Raw genomic sequence first — 22,724 nt, forward strand, 5'->3', positions numbered from 1 at the left:
GCCATATGCTTTCAAATACAAGCACTAAAATGCTTCTCAGTTACTGTCTGGATGTCATGCTGGCTGTGGAGTTTTGCTTTTCATTGCATATTAAAATCAAACTAACAAAGAATGGGATGTTTGGAGCAGCAGAGGAGGTTGGCAGATCCGTGCCACACCCAAGAGTTGTCAGCCTGTGTGCTTCAGATGAATGACTTCTTGTCACCACCTCTGGGATGTCAAACCTGCATCTCAGAGGTGCTGATGAGGCCCAGTGCTTTGGCTTCTTCTGGTGTCAGTCCACTCTTTAGTGTCCTTCTCACTGTATGGTCATAAATTCCAAAAGTAGGCAAAAAAAAGAAACAAACAAAAAAAGAAAATGCAAACAATTAGAAGTGAATTGCAAAAGACGTTGAGTTGGAAAAAATAATTTTAACAAGCAAACTAAGTCAAACCAAAAGTTGCTATGTACTTAGGATCTCAAGTTCAGAAATACTGAGTAATGCCTTATGCCAAATCCACAGTAGCATTAAGAACCCAGCCACTCCTTGAGGCAAAAAGATGTCATTGACATTTAGCATTTTAGGGAAAAATACCATGGTGTTTTAAGACTTTTTTTTAGCTCTGAAATGGTCTCAGTTATTTTCAGTCCACAGAAAGTATCATCTGCTCTATTATTTCACAGCTTCATAAAGATTTTTTTTAAGAGCTTTTGGATCTTTATAAAGCTCAGTTGAATTTATCACTATTAAATCTTATGTGACCCTTTAAAGGTGTAAAAAAAAACCCAAAGAAACAAAAACCTCCCCAAAAGTTTTAAGGTTGAAAATATTACTATTTTATTCAAATCATTAAAACTATTGTCTTTACACTGCTGCTCTTTCTTCTGTAATGTTCCCCTGTACTAGCCCCACTTGCATCTTCTTTGCAAAAAGTGGTCTGCTGCATTTCAGTTGAATTTAAATGATAAATCTAGGGCAAAATCTTGTTTACTAATTTTCTATTAAGTGTTCTGAACATTAGCCCAAACACAAAACTTTAAAATTTTGTGATTGCCTTTTTTATTCAGACCATGTGATTACACACAGTAAGCATTAGTGCCCTTCTAGTTTTTCTGGCACTATAATTTTCAGGTGAATGGGCTTTAGTTCAAGACACAGGTGGAGTGTTTGCTTTACAGTTTGATGTTCCTCAAGTATGAAACAACCATTCAGAAGTTTAAGCTGCATGCAAAGCATAAACAATGACTTTAAGTTGAACAAAATCTAATTTGAGCCCTAAAATAATGAAGTCTAGAGGAAAGTGACAAAATTGCAGACAGAGGTTAAGGACTTCTTGTATTGCTATTATCTAGCACAATTAAGACCTCTAAATTATTAAGATATTCGGTCCATGTAATTGAAACTGGAAGGCCACACACAAGGGTCTAGTAAAAATGGTAAGAGGGAATGGGTAGGTATTGAAAACAAGGCAGCAAGAGGAAAGGAAAACGCATCGTAGTTCAACATTTGATACCATGCAGGTAGGAAGGATGTGTTCTGTGTGTGACAGTGAAACTGCTTGCATCAGCTGCTGAGCTTAATCAAATGAGCTAACAGTGCCACATCTGTAATTGTTCCTCCCTTATTTGAAAGTTTTTCTTTAAGGCTCTGTCCTTTCTACTGGGGTATTTGCATAATTAGTAAACAGCACTAGAAGCCTGCATGGTAGCCTTTTACGATATTCACTTTTTCCTACAGTACTGATCAACAATATCTCTGAAGTTCAACAATGCTTAGCTTAGAACAGTACAAGGTTAAATGCAACTGATAAAGCTAAGATTAAGAAAGACTAATGTGCTAGGTTAAGACCAGCCCAGGAGGAGTGGGCTGAAAAGAACCTAGCCCCAGGTGGACAAAGAAACAGGACCCAAGTGGGCAGAGAGACTTGTCCCCCTTCCAGGGGGAGGGATCCCTGGGTCAAAGTCTATTCCACTGCCACTTCCTGTCCCCAACCCTATTTAAGAGGAGGTGATTTCCTGTCTTGCTCTCTCTTCTCCTACCCTCATTTTGCTGACATCCGGCTGCTGTTGTTGCTGCTGTTAGCTGTTTAACCACGTGGCTGGGTCTGTTCCATGCTGTTCCAGACACCAAAGGGAACTGCATCTGAAGAGAATCCATTTTACATCCAGAGAATCCTTTGCCAGCTGCGTCTGTTTTTATTCATCCTTTTTCATCATACCTTTGTAACTTTCCTTTTACTCAAATACCTTTTATATTTTGTTAAACTTACCTTTTTACTTCCAAATTAATTTAAGACTGTTCTTTTGTAGTCTTACCTCTGTCTCCTAATTTGCTTTCCCTACTGGGAAAGGGGAGAGGGGAGGCAACTTAAATCTATTCCATCTGGGCTCTTGGGCTTCAGGAAAAGCTTAAACCATAACAACTACCAAAGCATTATGAGAAGATCAATACACTTCAAAAAATGCTCTGGTCTCCACAGTGCAGAATACCCAACATGAAGAATCATGGTTGATACTGGAATGGACACAAATGAATTGACTTGTTTGAAGTATTTTGTACTAAAGAAGATGAAAGTGAGATGATAAAGCATCTCTTTGTATGAAAACGATAATGCATATATGCAAGTTACTCACAGTACATTTCCTTCTCTAAAGATACAGCAGATAGATGTGGTATCAGTATTACACAAGAGCAAGTTCCTGCCCTACTGGAACTCCCTCCACCGGCTTGTGGACTATGATGAAACCAGGAGAATGCTGACTTATCTACAGGAGCATGGACTGCTCTGGGAGGTGGATGAACTGTGTCTTGGACAAGCTATAAATCACATGTCCTCAGACTTTTGTCTATTTCCTCATAAAGTTCCACTACCGTAGGAAAAGTCATGAACACATTCAGTCATCAAATTTGAATGCAGGCAGGAATACTGAAAGGAAGTCATGCACAATTAACAAGTGGCTCAGAGGCTGTTGCCACCAACAAAATTTTGGGTTTTTTGATCTTGGGGAACCTTATATGGCACTGGGTCTGCTAGCAACAGATGGGGTACACCTGTCTCAGAAGAGGAGAAGGATCCTGGCACATGAGTTGGCAGGGCTTGTTGAAAAGGCTTTAAACTAGGCTCGAAGAGGGAGGGAGTTAAACACAGGTGCACTGGAGATGAGCCTAAGGGCAGCCTTCAGTCTGCCATTTCACTTGGGGTGGGAGACAATAATAGTATCAAAATGGTTTGTGGTGAGTGGCAGGATGACACATCAGGGTTGGCAGGATGGGTTGATACTAAGGGCCTCCAATCTGTTTCCCTGAAGCTTGCTGTGAACACTGCAGCAAAGGCAAGGTCTGACAGAGCTGAACCAAGAGCCTCTGGGGTAATAGGAGACAGGAGGGTAGCTGCCATAAAGCACCTTAGGGGATCAATGGGGTGCCCCTCTAAGAAGGTGACATGGCAGCAGCCCAGCTGAAGAGCTTCCACACTGATGCATGCAGCATGGGCAACAAACAGGAGGAGCTGGAAGCTATCCTGCAACAGGAAAGCTATGACATGGTGCCAATTACAGAAACTTGGTGAGATGAATGCTGTGACTGGAGTGTGGCTGTTGATGGCTACAAGCTGTTCAGAAGGGACAGAGAGGAAGAAGGGATGGAGGTGTTGCCCTCTATGTAAAGAATTGGATAGAGTGAGAGGAGTTGTCACTAAAGAATAGCCATGAGCAGGATGAAAGCTTATGGGCAGGAATTAGGGATCAGGACAACAAGGGGAGCCTTGTGGTAGAAGTCTGCTACAGGCCTCCTGACCAAGCAGAGCCTATTGATGAAGCCTTCTTACCCCAGCTTGAGGAGGCATCACCAGCACAGGCTCTCATCCTGCTGGGGGATTTTAACCACCCCCACAGCTGTTGGAAAAGCAGCACAGATACACAAGTGCATGGGACCTGATGAAATACTTCCCAGAGTCCTGAGAGAATTAGATGATGTAGTTGCCAAGCCACTGTCCACATGACACTTGAGAAGTCCTGGCAGTCAGGTGAGGTCCCTGGGGACTGGACGAAAGGAAACATTACTCCCATTTTTAAAAAGGGTAGAAAGAAGGACCCTGGGAACTACCAACCTCTCTGCCTGGGAAGATCATGGAACAGATCCTGCTAGATGCCAAGCTGAGGCACATGGAGGACAGGAGGTGATTCAAGACAGCCAGATGGCTTTGCTAGGGGCAGGTCCTGCCTGACTAACCTTGTGGGCTCCTATGACAAAGTGACTATGGCAGTAGATAAGGGACAACCTATGGATGTGATCTGTCTGGACTGCTGCAAGGCCTTTGACACTGGTGATTCTGCCACTTTGCTCTGATCTGGTGAGACCTCACCTGGTATACTGAGTCCAGATCTGGAGCCCTCAGTATAGGAAGGACATGGAGCCGATGGAGAAGATCCAGAGGAGGGCCACAAAAATGATCAAGGGATTGGAGCACCTCTGCTGTGGGGGCAGGCTGAGGGAGCTGGGGGTGTTCAGCCTGAAGAAGGGAAGGCTCTGGGGAGAACTAATAGCAACTTTTAGTACCTGAAGGAGGCTACAGAAAGGATGGGGAGAGTCTGTTCACAAGGGTCTGCAGTGACAGGACAAGGGGCAATGGCTTTATGCTGGAGAAGAACAAATTTAGATTGGATGTTAGGAACAGGTTCTTTACTATGAGGGTGGTGGAACACTGGAACAGGTTGCCCAGGGAGGTGGTTAAGGCTCCTTCCCTGGAGATATTGAAGGTCACACTCAAGGACAACCTGGTCTAGTGGAGGAAGTCCTTGCTGACTGTGGTGGGGTTGTACTGGATGTGCTTCGGAGCTCCCTTCCAGCCTGAACTATTCTATCGTTCTATGATTTTCCTTCTATGTTTTATAGGTACTGCAAAATTACATTTCTCAAACTCTATCTTCACTCTCCCGTCTTAACTGTACTCTATCATTTCTCTGACTAGACTAGACATAATATCTTGTCTTGTAAAACTCTTGGCCTGCTGCAGATCATATTAAACTGGGTTGTGGAATGTATTTTGAAGGCAGTGATAATAAAATGGAGACTTCCAAATGATCCTTTAGGTTCTTCAAGCAACTTTTAAAACATGTACTAAAAAAACACAAAATAGAAAATTACTCTTGTCAGAAGCAAAGCCTGCTGTGATCTCAGAACCAAGAATGTAAATGTTGTTTTTCTGCGGTCAGAGGGTATAATATTCTTTGGGAAATCTATTTGGGAAATATTATTTGTGAAATTCAGAATTTTGATATGCTGGTGGAGTGCAGTGCTCTTATGATGAACTCAATGAATTTGACACTGTCTGTTGGGTCAAAATCTACACAGATACATAGCCCTCACAGGACACTGGGAATGTTTTTAAAATTAGCAATTACCCAAGTGCAGCTTTGTCAGAGAGTACAATTACCTAGAGATTGGTTGTTTTTTAAAGAGAACATAGCATTCATAATTTCCTCTTCCCCTACCTTTATTTTCCCCCTAAGATGCAGTGAACTGTAAAGATCAGTCTGGCTAGCACCATTTATTCTTGCATTTGCAATGACTTTTGGTGTGTGTCTACAGTTGTATGGACAAGCCATTTGAAATGCAGAATCTTCTTTGCTCTACAAGTCTCTGAATTACTCTCAGTTCTGCTACATAAGGATGCATCAGCCACAGAACTTTATTTTGGGCCCAGCTGCAAAGTTATGCTGCTGATTTAGAATGAAGAAAATTCCAGGTGGCTGTAAATTACGCAGTGAGGCCAGCAGGAAGGGCAGATTGTGAGACCATACAGGTCAATGCCACTATCTCATTGAATTTCATGTCTCTTAGTTTTATTTTCTGTTAATTATCCACACCCAGTTTGCACAAACAATCTATTTAAAAAATACATTTACATTTAACATATTCTCTTTGACTTTATTCCAATCAGTCCAGCAACAGCAATTTGCAACTCAAAAGCCTGATCCGGACAAGTCTTGCTCATGTTCTCTTATTTTAGTTCTTTCCTGGTTTGTGTATTTTTATGTCATTATCTATATAAGTTATATTCAGATTTAATTATGGATATATCATTGCTTCATATGAGTAGGCCTAAATGCTTAACAAAACTACACTTCTCTGAAGTACAGCCAACTGAAATGTGGTCTTTGGGTCAGCCACATAGAAACCTCCAGGAAACAATGTATTGTTATTATTGTGGTAGTTTTAGGCTGTAAAAAAAAAAAAGGCAGGAGATGGGATACAGAAAGTAAGCCATAAATGCAAGTGTTGCAGCCTTTACATCTTGTTTGAGATCTTAAAAAGGACTCACTAACAGCATAGCTCAGGTGTATTAACTCAGAGCTGTCTGTTGGAGATTTGATTCTGCAGAGGAGTGTGACCATGTTTGACTACCTGGGATCTGTGGAATGCAAGTTAATGATGACCATTAGGAATCCATGCTGCAAAATGAAACAGTAAAAGGAATCATCTCTACAAGTCCCTGAAATAACAATGAATAAAAGAATCTTGTAATCAAACCAATTCTGCTAATCAGGGAAAGCCACATATATCTATATGCTGGGGCAAGAGAAATTCAAAACAGCTCTGTGCAAAACATTTTTGCTCATCTAAAGGAGACTTCCCTCCAAACATATGTGACACAGCCAAGCATGTTCAAATTGCTGCCTTCATAGGTTCTTGTGCTAAACTGCTTTGTGGCAGCAGAGGGCTCCCTTCGGCAGCTGTGGTATAGTGGTCCTCTTCTGGAAAGCCACATCCCGGACTGCTTTTGTTACTGCACTTCTTTTGTAAAGCAGCTTGAAAAGACAGGTTGTACTTTTCTGTCTTGCCTTCTCCTCACATGATGCACTTTTCAAAACAACTCTGTGATCTTGCCAGCCAGCAACTCTCTGCTGCTACTCTCTTACATAGATGCTGAAAATAAAACTTTCAGGCAGGCAGGATGATGTAAATAAGGAGTAAATTACTGACTGGAAATGACCTTGAAAGTCACACTTTAATAAGGAAGAAACCCAAAAATATATATATCTTATAAACTTAGGGCTAACATTGCAAGTCCACCATAATTATTTTCGTAATAGTTAAAACTTGTGTATCCCTCTTTCAGTTTCTCCCACATTACATTCAGCTTGTTCTTTCCTGCAATAAGGAAAGTGCCATTTGGCCAAGAAAAGATGGGCAGAGAAATCCGAGCACTTGTAAATCCTTTTCTAGACACCCTTGGAAAGCTTCAGTCCTCTTTTTGGTTCTCCCAGTGCTAGAGGCACAGAACAAGGATGTGTCAGTGGTCTGTTGGTGCTTAAGGATCCTGCTGGCATCACACTTCACCTGCTACCAGGATGCACTCTGCAAAGAGCAAATTCTGAGCTGTGGCTATGTCTTCCTCCACAGAGCAGCATATCTAGGTGGGCATTTAATCCCATGAGGTGACAGCCTCCCTAAAATCCCTAGGGTCAAACCACTATAGCAGTTTCTCCTTGTACCTACATACGCTCCCTGTGCTTGAGCAATATAACATACATTTGCATGTGGATGCATGCAGCGTTCAACCTCTCTGTCCTCTCTCTGTGTACTGAAATAAACAGGGATAAGAGATAAGCATTTTTTGTAAACATCACATATTTAGTTCTCATTTACCGGATCAATGCAGTCACTTCTCATTTTTTTTTTTCAGTTGTTGTGTTAAAATAATACTGCTCAAATTTGAGCAAATACTGGATTCCACAGTATTTCCAAATACCAGTACTGGAATCCAGTGCAAAGTTGAAGAATGTACTTAAGCACCTTAACCCAGTGCAGAAATTAACCCTGGGTTAATTTCATATCTGACTTTCCTTACATAAAAAAGATAAAGCTGTTTCATGCAGAAAGTTTGCAGACAGGAGCTCCAAAATAAATAATTTGTATCAGAATAAAACTCATTATAGAAATGACTCACAGATTCCTCTAAAACAGTGACTGGAAAATTAATTTATCTTTCTTTTACAAGGAGGGTTTTATTTTTAGTTTTTTTAACTAGATTTTAAAACCAGGCTTTCAAAAACCTTTTGTTTTGAAGGCTATGTGATGTAGTACTGTACGGAAGGACGGCAATTTCACTTTCTGGGTGCTAGGACCAGGCAAGTACACTTGAAAAAACCTTGAAATATGATACAGTTGCTTTTAAAGCATTTTAGAAGGACTTTCTTCTTGTAAGGTTTTTATTTTTTTAAAAGCATAATTTCCATCAACTCCTGCTTTGAGTTAGGCTATAAATACCAGAAGAACAGTATAACTCCTGGTATTTTGGCACCTCGGTATCTTTTCAAAGCCAGTAAAAGTAAGTGGAGAGACATGAAAATGAGAAATAGTGAAAAAAACAAAGGAAAGAAGAAAAAGTGAAAGAACCCTATGACTTCCAAACAAAAATGTGCACATCTCTGCATTCAAATAGTTTCCCATCCAGTATTTTGTTTGCTTACAAACAAGTTTATTCCAAAGTAGCACTGAATGTTTTACTAAAACTCATATAAAGCTTGTCTCCACACCTGGTCCTTTGGCAGAGCTCTTTCCCATGTTTTGGCACCTGATAACAGTGTGCTAATTCCTACTTCACTTTCATTGAAGGTATGAAATACCTGACCTGTGGTGTTCTGTAGTTGAGTTTAATCCACTGACCCTGAGTTTATTTGTCTAGGATTCAGGTAATCTCAACTCAATTCCTATCTTCTCCCCAGCCTACTCATATGAGTCTGACAAATTACTTGTTTGACACCTCAGATCCATTTCTGCATAATGACTGTAAGAATTTTGAACTCCTTTCAAGTCACTAAGCAAACAAATCAATCACGGAGGGACTTTTTAGGTTGTCAGATAGTGATAGGACTTAGGGGAATGGATCCAAGCTAGAAGACGGTTGATTTAGATTGGATGTTAGAAAAATATTCTTCATCAGAGGGTGGTGAGATACTGGAACAGGCTGCCCATGGAGGTGGTGGAAGCCTCATCCCTGGAGGTTTTTAAGGCCAACCTGATCTAATGTGAGGTGTCCCTGCCCATGGCAGGGGGGTTGGAACTGGAAGATCCTTGAGGTCCCTTCCAGCCCTGACAATTCTGTGATGCCTGCTAATACTACAGATTGATAAAGAAGGAGGAAGATACTTGCAGGTTTGTACTTTAGCCTTAAAGCAATTGCTAGTCACTTGGTCTGGTTTTGTCACTGCTAGGCTTAATCGGTATTTTAACAAGACAGAGACCTGCAACCGCAATTCAGGGAAGTCAGAAATCAGCCCTGTTTGGCTCAACAGTTCCACATATTATTCTGAGTGTGCTAGGATTAGTGCAAATGCCTTCCATATGCTTATTCACAATTATTAGATGGGAGTATGATTTTTTTCTGTGGTGCTGACTCATGGGAATCTGATCATTCTCCTGAGACATATCCATTCAGTTCAGTGAGACCAACACAAAGGCAACACCTCCATAACAGTCCAATCCTGAGAGAACTTATTTTATGTTAGGAAACTAATGTTTTAAACAAACAGTCAGGACAAGAACAAAACCAGCATTATCTTCCTATTGGTATATTATGGAACTTCAGGAGGGTTCTTTTAATTAAATATGTTCAAGTACAATTTTTATATTTTGGATGATACTGTTAATCTTCATGTGTCTTCTGTTGCCTCAAAGCTTCCATGGCTTTGAGATCTATTTTTCTTCATCCTCAATTTGAAGCACTTGGCAGATGTTTGCTCATCATGCTATGAAGCTCTCCTCTAGTAATAGGATTTTGTAAGCAGTCCTATTCTTTATACAATTGCTTCTCTTACATCACTTCTTGTCATCTTCACATCAAACTGCTTACCTTACATTATTTTTCAAAAGTTTATTTATTAAATAACACTTTTCTTGATTTGTTTTTGAAATTTCACTGATACCTCATAAAAAGTTTCATTTTTATTTCCCCAAATCTGCTGGTGTAATGCCTGGAATACTCTTCTTTAAGCACCTAAAATTAACTTTGGCAATTCTATTCATTGGAATTTGGACTATCTAAATAGAGTGATTCTTAAAACATCCTTATCCCAATTTTCCTTTGCAATCATTGTTTGTTATGGCATCATTTGTGAAAGTCATCCTAACCCTATGTCAGGACCAGACAAACCTAATTATATTTTTTTTTATTTCTCTGCTAAGTTGAACAGATGCCCATAATGTTATCAACATCTTTCCCACAGAAATCTGCCCTCAGTCTTCAAGTACAAACCCAGCATATTTTCAAACTAATTTGTATTTTATGCTTTTAAAATATGTTGAACTGACATGTCTAGAAGCTGGAGTTTGTTGTTTACACACAGAATAAGGATATCAGAAAGAAAAAACCATCAGAACCTTCCCATGGCAATTTGCCTCGAAGCTGTCTTTGAACAACCACCATGAAGACTGTTCAATCCTGTGTCTTTTTGATGATGCTTCTAATGAACAAATGCAAACTTCAGTGTTGTTTTCTCATATATAACATCAGTCCAGTATGTCTGGTAGGCAGGTCACTGGACAGCCATCATGAGGCAATGACTTTCAGTTGGTTACTCTACCTCTGAATGTCAAATTTGATCTTTAAAAATCTCCACTATGTAAAGTTCTAGCACAGAATTAAATGCTCTCTGTGTTGATCATCATAGGAACTGAGTTGTTATGTACCTACTAGGTACCTTAGCTTTCTGTAGCCGTTTTAGCTCCAACTGAACAAATTCCTTCCTACTAGGTCTCTGTCAACTTTAGTCATACTTGGATTTATCAGTGACCCTTTGTATCTTCACCCACAGATAGAGATATATCCATCTATCTTTTGCTGGATGACTCTCTGCCTTATTCCTCCTCTCAATTTATACCTCTGTTGATTACTCTTGAGAGTTCAAACTCTCCTACATCAGTGAGATCTAACTAAACTCTGTGTTTAGTTTAAGCCACATTGTATCACTTGCTTTTTATTTCACATTTTCCTGTCTTTTTTTTTTTTTTAATGGCAACAAAAATCTGTGCCCATGAAAACCTTCTAACTTCTACCACAGGAAATGTTTAGAATGCAACTGCATATAAATCTTTAGGGTTTCTGATTTTGCTTAAAAACAGGTACGCCAACTCAGGTTCACTTTGCTGAATGCTATGTAAGTCTGACAAGTTTCCAGTGTTGTACTGAAAGCAGTGAGAAATATCTAACATGATGCACAGTTAAAAACATTCCTTTTCACTGACTTTTGCCTTGATACTAATGAACGGATTGAATACCAAGCTCGTTACAAAAGCCAAAAGATGTGTATTGGAGCCTGAAGACTGATGGTGGTGAATCAAACCCATCAGATACCAGGGTCTTCTTGCTCTGCAGATAATGAATATTACAGAATCTGCTAATCTGAATCTTTTAAGTATGCCTAAAAATCTACTTGCTAATGTGTTCATGGAGGACCTGCATTATGCTTCTATCATGCACTGACAAAGGCTGGTCCTTGTTGATTTCCTGGTGGTGCTCTATTATCAGTGCAGCTGAGTGTATTTTAGAGCTAAACAACTTCCATTTATTCATCATCCACATATATTATCTATCAGCATGAAACAGTTCACTTAGAGATTCTCCTTTCACATTTCCTTTTGGCACATGTTAGCTGAAAGAAACACTAAGCTACTGAACTTCATGGTTGCTTTGAAACTGCATTTCAATCCACTTAGGAGTCTCATCCAGATATTGAAGAACAAACAAGCTGGATTAATTACAATGGAAATAAGTACCAGCCTAGACATTCACACAATATTTCATTCCTGTTAAAGTTTTTACTGAATATAAAAGCCAGTTCCATGGAAAAATATACAGCATTTTTATTACCATTGTCCTGTTTGTTTGATTTTTGGTTTGATTTGTTGTTTCCCTGCAACAAGTGCTTCCTTGGGAAAAAGGTCCTTGGTGAAAAGTAGAAATAAAACTTTTTGGTGTGTGTGCACAAAGGCAGTGTTGCTAACAGGGAAGTTTTTAGCATGGGATAAATTATGGAAATAGGCAAACATACAGGAGGTTTATTGCTGTGCACAAGCCAACCAGGGCAGTCAGCATGTGCAGGACACTGGAACCATGTAGGGAAGTGGGGAGCAGCAGCAGGTGATGTCACAAAGAGGTACAACACAGTGCATTAAGGAAAGTAAGACGGAATATCTGGTGTCAACTCATTTCCTTTCCTTAGAGTCTGGTTCATCTAATCAGAGTGTCCACTTTGCTTTTGCTCTTGCCACATGCACAGAAGTTCCTCTCCCAGCATGTTGAAGAAGGTGAATATGCTTTCAACACATGCCAATATAGCAATCACTGCTTACACCAAATGCTTTTGATCAGCCACTATATTAGAACAATTTCACAAAAAGCAAAATCTCTGTGATTTTTTTCACTCACTGTTGTTGTTTCCTCTTTGTCCTAACTTCCCAGAAATGCTAAATGGATGGAAAGGTAGTCAAAAAGCCACATACAGAGAATGACATTAAATAACAAAAACTTAAGTTCTGTGGGTACTTATCTTTCTCATAGGAATCGCAGTAGTCTCTGCATATAAGGAAAATAAAACCCAGAAAGATCATCATCTCTTAAACATCGTATTTTCTAAAGTGTGAAATCAAATTGCTCAAATTTTGGTGCCACAACTCATCCTGTGGCCACACTACACTGCTGAAAGACCACCTTATAATGTGCTACATTTTCTTCCCAGTGGAAGAATCGCTTTGCAGCCAAGCAGCAGTAGACATTTTGCTTTCAGGGCTGCAGGAGGATAGTACATATCATGAGAGAGAAAGACTTTAAAATGCAAAATATCTCTAACTACTTTTTGCTATATTCATAAATTCAACTACAGATGCAACTGTTAATTGTTTACGCCAGTTCACACTACCTTACAGCATTTTAGGCAGTCTCTACTTGAGGTCCTGATCTGACTTCTCCACTGTACTGTCATCAACCCTAAAGCACCATAAACCATTGTTCTTCTCTCACATCTGAGAACATTACTCTGTAGAAAAGAGTCACCCACTGCATACAACATTGTTTAAACAGTAAGAGAAATATATAGTTAAATAGTAAGAGAAATATATGCCAATAGCAAGTATCCACTTAAGCTACTATGAACTAGCAGTGTTAATGTCTGCCTACTAAGGCCCTGCTCTCCACATCAACACACATAAACGTCTGCACATTTGTTTATTCTGAGAAATTTACCAGCCATATACTCACATGACTTCCTATTTGCTCGTGACCGCTTCCTCTCTCTAGGCACGGCTCTCTGGCTTGGCACTTGGGTGGCAGACTTCACAATGCGATCCATGATCTCATCTGCTGCACTATCTGTTGCAGTAGGCGAATCGTCACTGCCAGCATTCCATGAACTGATACGGCCTGGTAAAGTCCAGGAAATGATTTGAGGGAAAAGAAGACAGAAAGTCTCTTGCGTCACTTTGGTTTTGCAACTGTTTTTTTTGTTTTATTTTGGGGGTGGTGGTGGTGGTTACAGCAGGCAGTTCAGTCATTGCCACTTCAAACTGGCCAAAGGAGAAGACTCTGCTTAATGGAGAATATTTCTAAATAATACCCTAGTATCTCTGCTGCATCAGCAGACAATCAAGAACTCTAATACAGTTATAATTTTCTATTTCCTTCAGCTTTAAAGTCTTATTCTTGACCATACAAGTGGCAAACGTCTGCTAAAGACTGTCTGTAAGCCAAGGATTGCTAATGCTGTATGACCATGTTTCCCTCTGCTCCTATTACAGAGACTAAAAGACATAGCATTTGCTAGAGATTGATGCAAATCTGCCAGACAGGTCCTTTGTACCCAAAGAGAGGAAGAATCAATTTCTGATCATCTATATCACAGTCTAGTGCAAAGACCACATGAAAAGGGCAAATGTGTGGTTTGACATTTTATTGTTTCTTTCACAAAGAAGAATTCACTTTATCATAAAAACGTATGGGGCCTGGCACAACTGGGTGTGCTCTACTCAGAAAAACGAGAGTTGTTGGCAAGCTGAAAAGTGAAAAGAGCAATTTTGATTAAATCTACAACAAACAAGTGAGCTGTGCCAAGGCTCTGGCACTTCTCTGTAGAGCTATGTCAGACACTTCTTTGGGTTCCTCCACTACTGCTACATGTGCTTTTTTGTTTTTAACTAGTCTGAAGGTTAGTATGTAGTGAGAGCACTGACAGTGAGCTTTGCAAAAGCGTGGATGTGATAGAATTGCAAGCAGCCAAAAATTCACTGGTGAGGTGTGCCAGGTTACACCCATCCCTAGAGGGGACTGAAAAGAACCCAGCCCCCAGGTGGACAAAAGAAACCTGATCCAGGTGGGTAGAGAGAGAGAGAGATTTCATTTTACCCCTCCCAGGGGGCGGGGTCCCCTGGGCCAAAGGTCTATTCCGCTCCCCCTTCCTGTCCAGCAAAGCCTATTTAAAGGTACACATTTTTTGGTTCACTCTCTTTCCCCCTGCCTCGCCTGCTCGACAGGTCTCTGCTGCTCCTGCAGTCACCATGTGGCCACGCCTACCTCCATGCTGCATCCACACTTGTAAAGAACTGCATCCACTTACACCAAGGGAATCCAATGCCAGCTGGGCTTGGTTTTGTACATTTTCCTATTTATCCTTTTCCTTATACCTTTGTAACTTTCCCTTTTACTCAAACGCTATATATATTTTGTTTTAAATTACCTTTTTACTTCCAAACCAATTCCAGACCATTTCTTTTGTGATTTTTACCTCTCCTTTCTCCTGCCTAATTTGTTTTTACCTTACTGGGAAAAAAGGGAGAGGGGAGGCAATCTAAATCTGTTCCATTTGGGCTTTTGGACTTTGGGTAAAGGTTTAAACCACAACATGAGGTCACTCTATATCATATCTCCGATGCCAATAAACAACAGTTTTGATTAGCACTTTGCCCTGCTGCTTGTCTTCTGGCTGTTGTCAAGAGCAGCTGGATTGTGGTAGCACTCCTGACAAGCTTCTCTGCCTCTGCTGCTTTCCAGGAGAATACAACTAACTACCACTAGTATCAGGACACACTGCTTGTTAGCATTCATTGGATTGCTTCTGCCACTGAGTTTCTTGAAGTGCAGCTTGAATTATTTCATTTCATCTTTGTACTTTAGCTAGAGCACGTGCTTCTTGAACTGGGCCTGTGAAACCTGTAAATTAGACAGCATCATGGTTTCAAGCCTTAATAAACTACACATGCTGAGATTTACTGGTGGATGCTTGGGCTATACTATCAGTGGTATATATATAAAAAAAAAAATCCAGACAGTGTAAGATACTCAGATGTGAAGGAAAAGAAATACCAGAACAGAAAACTAGAGACTTTAACTTTGATTCATCACCTTTACGCAAAAACCATCTTCAGGTATCACATGTATGGGAGGAGATGAGGGAAAGACAAAAGAAAATAGGCTGGTGAACCTAGTGTCTGTAAAATGATTTAGCACAAAGAAAGTGGTTTAATGACTGCTTAAATGAAGAGGTGTACCAGTGAATCATGCCTTGGACAAAGAGCAAGGCTATCTCATTGCCAAGAAGTGTTGTACCAGTAAACTCTGACAGAAGAGTATCAAGTGTTGGAATTGATGGATTGGGTCAGGTTTTCATTTCCTCCATGTCAGCTTTCAGCAATCTTCTGTGCTGACACTTGGAAACAGCAGAGTACTGAGGACCTCTGATGAAGGGCTATCTGTCAGGACAGCAAGATGTGGGACTGTGCACACCAGCTTTTTATGCTCCTAGTCTCCACTTCATCCACTATCTTTGCAGTTTAATAGGGAGGTGGTTAAGAGTTTCATCATCTTTTTCCTACCTATTTTGCTCTCCTCAATCTTTCTTGAAATGCATCAGGGCCCTTTCTCTGCAATTTGTGTTGCTACTTTCTACTTGCTTCTATTGAAAACAAAATGAACACCACATCCCCAGATGTCCTATTTTGCTTTCATGATGACAAGAAGAATAAAAACTGGAGTGTTAGTGGGCAGCCACATTCCTGGTTGGGAGAGAGGTGAGGGTATCTGCAGGCTTGGACTCCTAATGCTCCCAGGCACTATTTTGGCTGTGATTCATATGTTAAAACTCCAGGCAAATTCCTTTAAATCCTCATGTCTCAAACCACCACTTTCAGCATGGGAACAGCACTGGGGTCTTCCCCTTCAACCCTTCCTGCTATGAGCACTACATGAGGATGCCACAACTTGTGTTTGGGCCATTGCATGGCTACTGTGCCACAAGAAAGGTGTCCAAAAGGAAACTGCTGGCACTCACCTTGGCTGGCCCGGCTTCGAGTGCGGACCCCAAGTGCTGCAGTGCTCTCCCCACCAACAGAGGTCGTCTTCAGCACAGCCTTCATGTTCTCATGCTCTGCAGCATCCTCAGCATACTGCAGCCCTTGGGACAGAGTCTGGCAGTGGGGCGAGCTGCTGGAGAACTTGCCAGACTGTTGGAGGAAAACAGATTTGTTGTTTTAGCAGAAAACAGCATAGAGAACAGGCCAGAGTCTTGACTGTGAATTGCAAGGAGAAAAGTGTCCTCCTGGGCTTGGTTTGGTGTGCAGCTATTCCCAAAAAAGCCAGGGAACAGTTGCTCCTCTACCAGAGCATGCACTCTGCATAGAAATAAACTGCAAACAGAGCAATAGCAAGGAGCAGACATAATCAGAGGAAAACCAGATGCATGTATCAAGCTTTATAATTTTAACCTTCTGTCTGAGAGTATAAGGTATGAATCAAAGACTTACTCTGAAACCTTTGACTCAGGCTGTGCCAAACATGGGGTTAGGTATGGCACCATGAGGAACAGTATGAGGCCCAACACAAACAAGATTTATTTTATTTCCCTGTACAGTCACCTTCCAGTAACAAGGCAAAAAGAAGAGAGCTCTAGGAAGAGAGACCTTTCCTTCTTGCCTTTCTGCATTGCTGTACAGAAAATTGACTGCTCTAAAACACAAATATCTACAAGTAACCTTGAAATAAATTCCTAGTAATGCTGAAAAAAACTTCTAGTCTTGAACCACCCAGACAAATTATTTCATAGCCAAAATACAAAAATTGCAGTCAGCAGTTAAAAGAACAAACAAAACTTTACAGGCGATTTAGGAATCTACCCTCCGCTCCCCAGCTGCCCTGTGATTTTCCTGTCACTATGACTACAGGAACAACAGTGGCTACATTAGCTGGCCATGCACACAGTGCGGATGCAGCAGCTCCACTGGTTATTGAAAATAGCTATTTAGAAATGGATGAAACAGCATAAATGGATACTTTCTAAGGACGAGCTTGCATTGCTCGGTTCCTCTCCCTTCCCAGCCTGTCTACACAGGGCTGTGATGCTGCTATCACTCCGCTGCTCTTACCTACAGAAAGGCTGAAGGACATTTAAAATACACAGTCCTGACTGCAGAAAACATGAGCTCTGCCAACAGCAAACAGGCATCAACAGATCATATACAGCCCTTGGTATTCTCAGCCATATCAGTCAGAAACTGAAATATATCTTCTTTTTCCTTTTAATCTTTCTCACTGCAATCAGTTCAGGACAGATGAAAGAAGCTGTGCAGGAATTCTCTTCCTCCTTTGCATAACAAAGAACATTAACTATTCACTTGGCTGAATCGAGCCAATCAGTGTTAAAAGGATGCAGAGCTGCAGAGCCATTCTCTCAGAGTACAGTAAACTAGAAGAAAAGACTGGACCCTACTTTGAGAGCCTTGATGGAGTCCCCAGGGTGTCAAGACTGCAAATTAAAAATATTTATGCTTGAAATCAATGATAGAATGATTCTATTTTAATACAGTGACTTTCTGGGGTAGGACAGCAAGTTAATTGAGTAGCAAAACAATAATCCCTACAAGGCACTGAGCTAAATATACCAGTGTGAGATTTATTTTTGACAGTAAGAAGTTTGGTTTATTGTTAAAATATTAGCTTGCAACATTTTGATGTGGAAAGTATGCAAGAGCTAGAGTTTGACACATGAAACTAAAGTACAGAAAACCAGAAAGAAGCTTCAATGAAAGTGCATGCCAGTTTTGCATTAAAAATACTCTCTTACACACAACGGGTTGTAAAGCTAATCAATACCATCACAGAAAAACCCCAAAGGATAAAGTCTTCACATAACTGCTAGTTAGTATTCACACAGGTTAGTTAAATGCTGGCATTAACAGGCTAATTCATATAATTTTCTTTCTGTGCCCCACGCTAATCAGCACATATTGCAACTAGGGGAGAAACTCTCTAGCCTTATTTTCAGATCTTGCTGTAGACTAATGCCAAACCTCTGCCACTTCAGCAAACGACTGCCATTATGAAACCATGAGAATTAAGCCACATTGTTCATGTCCAACAAATGGAAGAGAGCTGTAACGCTGAACAAAAAATGCATTGCACAATAGATGCTCCTCAAACCAATAAATTGTTTTATTATGAATATAGATAGCACATTATAGTTCTCAAATTATTTTTTTCACTCCTTCATTCATTTTCAACACCACTTTCAGGAGTATTTTGTGATAAATACATGAACTACTCCATGGCTCACCTCTATGGTGACTGAAGTATCTTATTTACAATTCATATGGCAAGTAGAACCATTACAATTTTCTTTGCATTTATATATCCTGATGCTTGTGAACACTTTATAAAATAATACTATTTGGACTTACACAGCTTAATAATGAGTATGAAATTATCATGGTAATACATAGCCCAAAGTAACTGATGATCCCCATAACAGTCAGATTACTGATGTCTGGGGTAGTGGAGAAACTTTGCAGTTTAGTAAACAAACATTAAGGAAAATAAATGAGGAAATCATCACCTCAGATCAGGATATCCTTATCCAACAGAGCATGTATGCATATGGTTAAAGCTGATTGTAAAAATGCATTCTTGCATTGAGCCAAAAAGCTATGAGAAAGACGTCATGGTTCATAGTTCCAGTTGAGCAGATGGAGTTGAACAGTCCATAATATCAGAGTTAGAAATTAGATGTCACAGCACACAGGGGACATGGGAATGACATGCTCTTTCAGAGAACCATACCTCAGCATCCTCTTCTTCATCGGTCTGCCACTGGAAACAAACAACAGGGTGAAGGACAAACAGCAAGATTTAGGAAAGACACTACGGTCAGACCATGAGGTAAGCATGGTATTATTTATGCAGTTATAGAAGGACATAAAAATACAAAGCATATCAGGAATGAATTCCTTAGATGATCAGGTTTTGGGGGGGGGGGTGCTGGTTGGTTGGTTGGGGCTTTTTTTAGTTAATTACAGATTGTCACTGTCAGTAGGGTATATAAAAATGTCCTGATTTTTCCTCAGAGAAATTATGAACTGAAACTAACACTAAGACATCCTACTTCTTTCCCTTAAGTCATGCAGTTGTCCACTTTTTGCCCTGTGGCAATTGAGAGCACTAGGAAGGACTCCCTCTTCTTTTTGCAGCTCTGTTCATCAGAGGGAGGTCCTGGCTGCAGCTCTCCCAGTGCAGAGGTCAGCTTCTTGGCATTTCTTTTACTCCGCTTAAGTGCTTGTTTTTATTCCTTTTTTACACTGTGGCTTTTCAACTTCAAATTTAATAGAGCACTCAAATCAAATACTGAGTAACCTTTGAATAAATGCTTAAAGTTCTTTAGTAGCTGCCAGGTATCAGATGCTGGAAATTAGATGCAATTATCCTTTGTCATTCAGGGCTTTCACCCTCTGTGACAACAGGCATGTAAGATTATCTTGGCACTACACTAAATGCAACGGGCCTGTCAAAACATTGTGGCATATGGAGTGTTCTTCAGTTTTGGGATTTACAGGGAATTCACAAACTGTCTAGAGCTGTGTTCCCAAATGCCTGAGAAATTCTTCAATAGGTTGTAAAATGCACCACATGGAAGGTTCCCAAATCAAAACACAATTTCTCAACTATCTGGAATCCCTGTTTCCATAATTTTCTCTTTGATTACTTACAAAGGGCAAACAGAAATTCAATGTGCTTTTTCATTTCTGAGGTTTGTTTCAGAAGAAGCATTTCACCAACTGTGTTCCCCTTCCTAGTGTTACTAATACATATTTTTTACCTTATCTCCATCTCAGCTATGATTTCTGTCTGGGACTGATATATTCTTTTCCAGAAACATTCATCACTCAAAATGAAAGCCTGGTTTACTTTGGCCCTCAGCTTAGTTTCAGCACAATCTCCATAAGAAGATTAGCTGCAAGAGTGCTGAGCAGCACATTAACATTACTTATTAAGGGTATGTTTTACTCAGAGTGAGATGCTTATTTTTCTTTGGCCACAGTGGCACTGGCAGAAGCACAGGCAGATGTTTTGCAGAGGGACCTCAGCAGGTATGTTCCCCTTACATTAAAAATGTCCATTTACTTTTTTCCATTCCCTGGAGGGAAGAGAGTCACACTGTAAACCTATTCTTCTGAAGGCCACTCTTCATTTTTTGGCATTTACAAGAAACAGAAAGAAGAAGAACGGGGAGCAAGAAACTATTTGTATTCTAGTACATATGCACATCTCTCAAATAAAAGGCAGGAGGAAATTGAGCTAAAGACAAAAGTTACTCAGGGAAGGTGAAATAGCAGACTACACTCATTACAAAGAGATCACCCAAAAAATCTATGATATTATTGCTTTAGGTCAAGCTAGATTTTTAGAAAGGAGGTCTGAGCTGCTGGCCTTCCTGTTGATCAACCTATGCAAAAGTGTTTTGCTGTGGACTTACTTGAAGGGTAACATACTCCTCTCTGACTTTGCTCATCCAGTACCCAGGACACTGCCATTTCCTTTCCTCCTGCTCTGATTGGAGAGGGCTCAGACCTAGAGCCACTGTATTTCTACACCCAAACATACTTCAGTGCCCACAGCAAATACTGTCAAGAGAAGTCAAAGTAGCAAAATACATAAACTGAACTTTTATTTCACAAGGGAATATGCTCTCACCCAGGCCTGTACATTCTGCCTTTTCTTTCCATCATTTCATTATTGTAAATACAATGAGAAATGTTAATTAATTTAGCAATTTAAAATTACGTATTACCAAAAAATCTACTGAAAGAATATTGCTATACTGAGTAACTCCTGCAGGCACAAGATGTCAAGTTTAAGAAAAAAATGGTGCTTGATTCTTCTGCCATCCAATATGGGATGCTGCAGGACGATCTGAGATCTGCCTCCCATTTTTCCTTTAGGTTAGCATTTCTGTGTGTGGATTTGCAGATTCAAAATATTATTTCTACTACACAACAATTTTGGAATTCAAACTCTTAAGTATTGTAAAAAGTAGAGCTTCATTAATCTGAGAGACAGATGCTTATATTACTGACTTATTAAGAATCATTCAAAAGCTCTGTTATCTATAATTGCATTTCTTCCCTATTTTGCATGCTTTTTAGTGTTCCTGAAATGAGTGCTAGCATTGGCTAAAGCCAGCTAAGGTTACAGAGACAGGGCAATTTTCCCTGTGAAACTGTGACAACTGGCTGTTGTTCTGTTTTCCCCCTTACCCCCCCTGCTCCATCTTTCTCCCTCTTGCAGACAATGTTCACAAAGATTTAAACTGATAGAGCCTCTGTGTGTCAACTATTAAAGAATATATGAACATCAAGATTTATTTGCAAAAAGGCTGAAAGAAAGACTGGAAATATTCCCTATTGTGTTTTTCAGCCCTGCTCTATGTGAACCGTTGTTGAAGCTGATGCAAGTTCTCCATGCAAAGAGCCAGCAGACTCCATGCCAAGAACCAGCACCCCTCTGCCTACAAATTCTGCAAGAGGGACCAGTTTTTAAAGGATTGTGCCTTCTCAGTAAGACCTGAGATGATTCTGGCTTATCCCTTTCCCATTTTTGCTAAAATCCCTCTTCTGCCTAAAAGCAAAGTACTGTAAGGTGATAAAAATGAGATGCTGAATAAACCTTCAAAAGGACAGGGAGGTAAATACAAAATAACTGCACAATCCTTCTGAGTCACCAAAAGCAGAAATTAAAATTCCACATGACTATTTCTTACTAGATTTACTTTCTACAAAGAGTTTCTTTCCAGTGTCAAGATCTAGAATTTCTTCCGTCACTGTTTTGAAACGAGTTGAACGTACTGTAAACACATTTCTGATAGCTCTGCTCTTTCCAAAGCCTTCAAATATAAAATGCTGAGAAAATCAAGACCAGATAGAAATCACAGCCAACAAAAGACTACAATAAAACTCTCCTTACTCATCATTCTTTACATACAAATATCTTCCATCATGCAGAGCTGGAAACTTATTTTGAGGTAGATCTGACTTTGAAGTTATAAAAGGAGTTGAGTGCAGAGGAGGGCAATGAAGCCGGTGAAGGGCCTGGGGAATAAGTCCTATGATGAGGGACTTAAGGCACTGGGGCTGCTTAATTTGAAAAAGAGAAGGCTAAGGGAAGACCTCATCGCTCATTACAATTACCTCAAAGGACATTGTGGAGAGGTTGGTGATGGTCTCTTCTCACAGGTAATCAGTGATAGAACAAGAGGGAATGGCCTCAGACTGCAGCAGGGTAGGTTTAAACTGGAAAAAACTTTCTTACAGAAAGAGTAGTCAGACGTTGGAATAGGCTGCCCAGGGTGGGTGGTTGAGTCACCATCCCTGGATGTGTTTAAAGGTCATTTGGATGTGGTACTTGGGGATATGGTTTAGGGGTGAACCTTG

General features: G+C 40.2%; 1 protein-coding gene across 2 annotated transcripts in view; it reads right to left on the reverse strand.

The window, feature by feature from the left end:
• Positions 1 to 218: 218 nt before the first annotated feature.
• Positions 219 to 22,724, reverse strand: part of FHOD3 (formin homology 2 domain containing 3) — a 398,084-nt gene continuing 375,578 nt past the window's right edge. For both annotated transcript variants that reach the window (XM_054381537.1, XM_054381535.1), the window contains 3 exons: positions 16,301 to 16,472; positions 13,240 to 13,401; positions 219 to 301 (listed from right to left, as the gene is read on the reverse strand). In XM_054381537.1, coding sequence (XP_054237512.1) covers positions 219 to 301; positions 13,240 to 13,401; positions 16,301 to 16,472 — 417 coding nt within the window. The remainder of the gene's footprint in view (positions 302 to 13,239; positions 13,402 to 16,300; positions 16,473 to 22,724) is intronic.

The sequence above is a fragment of the Indicator indicator genome, chromosome 6 (assembly GCF_027791375.1).
Source record: "Indicator indicator isolate 239-I01 chromosome 6, UM_Iind_1.1, whole genome shotgun sequence".
Classification (NCBI taxonomy): domain Eukaryota; kingdom Metazoa; phylum Chordata; class Aves; order Piciformes; family Indicatoridae; genus Indicator; species Indicator indicator.